General features: G+C 37.8%; 1 protein-coding gene across 1 annotated transcript; it reads left to right on the top strand.

The window, feature by feature from the left end:
• Positions 1–1,080: 1,080 nt before the first annotated feature.
• Positions 1,081–2,530, top strand: LOC118741602 (protein still life, isoforms C/SIF type 2-like). Its single transcript, XM_036473595.1, has 4 exons — positions 1,081–1,226; positions 1,299–1,661; positions 1,753–1,957; positions 2,319–2,530. Exons 1-4 carry the CDS (start codon positions 1,155–1,157, stop codon positions 2,510–2,512), a joined length of 834 nt encoding a protein of 277 aa, XP_036329488.1. The 5' UTR covers positions 1,081–1,154; the 3' UTR covers positions 2,513–2,530.
• The last annotated feature ends 1,104 nt before the right edge of the window (positions 2,531–3,634 follow it).

The following is a 3,634-nucleotide window of genomic DNA, read 5'->3' as shown; positions in this document are numbered from 1 at the left end:
CTCAAGACATATCTGCGAGACATGTAGTAAATATTTTTCTTTTTTTTAATTTAGGAATTTCGGTAATGCCATAACTAATCGCTAGAAGAAACCATTTATGTACATGTGACCATACTTATGTATTTTACTATGTAGCTCATTTTAAAGGGGAGCGGGTTGTGTATGGTAAGAAAATAACTTGTGTCAAATCCAAGCTAATTGGACAATGTTTTTGAGTACTACCTAAAACATATACTCATCATTTGAACATACAAAAAAGCAGTAAGTTCTGTTTTACGAAAGCCAAGTCTGTTTAAAATTTTATTTACTGCCTTTACACTTGTTTTAACGTTTTCCATCTTTTTACATTAAAATAATGAAATATTTCAGCTGCTATTAATTTCGCACAGAAAAAGTAATTATTTGACCTAATGTGCATAGGTGATATTCTCCGACGGTTTCCATTGTTGCAGTATGTCGCTAAACCAGTGATTCCCAAAGTGGTCCATGTGAGGGGGCCTACGTTGGCGTATATGGGCATCCACGAGTTGTAAGTGGGGGTCCACGAAAATTTATCTGGTTTCGATAGTAAAGAACCAAAACGGTTACTTGATAGCCTATTTTTTAGCTTAAATTTTTTGAGTGGTATATAGGGCTCTTGCCGCACTTGTGAACTTATTTTATTTTTATTTTTGCCACTCCTAATTTAGTTTTGGAAAATTACATCGTTGGATTTAATCTTCACATTTTTTGATGAGCTTTGGGAATATGTTAGAAATGAGCATCAGAGCTCCACCGAAACCAGCAAAGTTTTGAAAGGTGTCTACGAGAAAAATAAGTTTGGGAACCTCTGCGCTAGACCCTTTGGAGTCCATAATCGTTTCGGAAGAGAGACTTAAAGTAATGCTTTAGTCTAGAAATATTTATAAATATTGTGGCTTCGATCAAAAAACTTTATATATTTTCGACAGCTTTATTATTTTCAGCATTTTTTAGGGTTTTCTGCCAATCATAAATAGCAATTAAAGCAATTAATCGCCCTCTAGACACTATTTAACCAAAATTATTTCATTTATTTCGGCAATGTAGGTGATCTACTCTATTATGGCGGCGTTGAGTGGCTGAATATTTCTGATTTCCTTGGCAAAATCAAGAAGGGTTTGGAGTTGCACGCTATGTGCTTTGTTTTTAAATCAGCGGTTGTGTTCCTTTGCAAAGAACGTTTGCGTCAAAAGAAGAAACTTATGGTAAGATAGTGAAAAATTGATCCATAGTTTAAGTACCGTTGAAACTACTAAAGCACTTTCTTATCTACTTAGGGTGTCTCGAGTAAAAATGCCCCCAATGAAGTGGAAATCATACGCTACCAAGTGCTCATACCAGTCACCGAGGTGCAAGTGCGCGCCTCTTCAGCAAAAGACATGGACTCACATTTCTTATGGGAATTGATACACTTACGCTCGCAATTGCAGCGCCGTTCCGAAAAGGTTTACGTGCTCTCGAACAGCACGGCAGACTTCCGTAACGCATTCCTCAAAACCATACGTCAGATCATACGCGAAAGTGTACGCAACATGTCAATTCCGATGAAAGGATTTGGTAGTTCCGGCTCAGTTTCGGGAATTTCATCGCAAGGTGGCGGTTCGGGTAGTTCCCAGACGCTGGAACGGCCAAAACAACAGGTCTCGACGCACATAATTTGGCATTAATGCTTGCATAAATTTATACTCTGCCTAAGTTTGAGTTGTACGAAATTTATATTTTACCTTGCAGATAACAATCATTCAAGGCTCACAGACATTAGGTAAACCCAAAAAGAAATCCGGTTCGCAACGTCATTCTGCCGGCAACATCGACTATGATAATCTCTCGGGTAGCCAAGAGGCTGACGATGTGCCAATGTTGCATCATCAGCATCAGCAGCAGCTACAACCAACTGGTTTCCGAGGACGCAGTAAGACCGTGGGCGATGCTATAGGTACATTTACATACATAAGTACATACCAGTACTTAGGCTCATAACTTAGTGTCACCAACCTACTCTGAACTTTGATAAATATTTCTCAAGAATCGGCAATAAAATGAGTTTTTTTTTTAACTTTCACCTTTTAATACTAAATAACTGCATTTCGCTCTTTTACCATTGTCTGCCTTAAAAGTTGAAGTATTCGCTAAGTAAAATTTACAACCCGCTTTCTTACTTCACTACTATTTTTTTTTATCTTTCTCTCGCTTATTCGACATCAAAATCTTCGGATACAATCTTTTGTATAACTTTTCGCGCTCTTCCAAATTAATTACACTCACAAACTACATAGACCTAATCTCCTCCTCTATAGACCCACAGCAGCAGCATCAAAAGCATATGCAACACCATCAACAACAAATGCATCATCATCAACAAATGCATCAGAGCGATATTGAGCGCATGGATCCGGGTACCAAATCTGAAGGAGAAGAAGACTCCCAGCAGGGCACAATCAAAGCGAAAGCTACGCTGGGTCGTACACCCAACCACTTGACTCTAAGGTAGATATAATTCATACCTTTTTATCTAAAATGATCAAATCATGCACTATCGAACTTCCTATTAAACATTAGCGATCATTTCTGAAATTCATTGCTTTTTAGTTTTCGCAAAATTTTCATTTCCTTATATATTATATAGATTTTTTCAGCAAGCATTTTATAAATATGTACTTCGAGCGGGATATGTCCCTGCCTATTTTAATCTCTTTAAAACTTAGCATTCTTCATGCGACAATTTTTTATTTCGAAATCGGTTTCAGATAAGGGTTTGTTACATCGATGACGGCCAAGACATTTTGCCACATCTGGAAAAAAATCTATACTTTTTGGAAATAAACTTTTTACACATATTAAAATTTTTTAAATTTAATAGAAAAAAGGTTTTGAACATTTTTTCGATTTTAAATATACTACAAAATTGTTTTGAAAATTAAAAAAATGGTCCCAATAGCTCCGTTTTTCTTAAAGTCATGGTGCGCTTTTTTACAAAAATCGATATCTCGAAAACGGCTGGCCAAAAAAAAAATGTAAAGGAATCAATTGGTATCATGTCGTAAAAATTATGAACAAAATCGGAGATGCAAAAGCCAACTAGTGTCCGAATTGAGCTGGGCTGCCCCGTAGGCATATACTTATGTATTTAATTTTGCCTTGATGTGCAGTTAATTGAACAGCTCTAAATACGAGAAATATATATGTATACATAGTACATATGTCGCAGTGGCGTTTGCCTATCTCATCGCATTGCTCTTTCATTACAGAGTAGCCTCCTTGGTGGTCAAAAGGCCTACCTTGACTATGTTGTTGTTTTTGTAGCGACTACAACAACCCCACCCAGACGGGTTGATATCTCGGTCGTAGTCGTCAAGCTCAACTGACGGAAGTCCCAAGAAGCGTGAAGCTGTCTGTCCACATTGACAACATTAGGTATCACTTTGAGCTGGGACGACCGCCCCAAAATCGGTTAAACCGGAGATAAATTCTTAGGTTAGGTGACTGCCAGCATCCAGTAGAGGAGAAAGACGCACTTATTCCTTCCCGTCCGCTCACCTAGAAGTATAACCAGATAGTCAAATAGTTGATTACACTGGTCTACAAGGGTTTTGCGAATAAGACGGGACCTGGT

Source organism: Rhagoletis pomonella, unplaced genomic scaffold (genome assembly GCF_013731165.1).
Source record: "Rhagoletis pomonella isolate Grant_MI unplaced genomic scaffold, Rhpom_1.0 Rhpom_scaffold_00006, whole genome shotgun sequence".
In the NCBI taxonomy this organism is placed as follows: domain Eukaryota; kingdom Metazoa; phylum Arthropoda; class Insecta; order Diptera; family Tephritidae; genus Rhagoletis; species Rhagoletis pomonella.
This window is presented reverse-complemented; position numbering and strand designations above follow the sequence as displayed.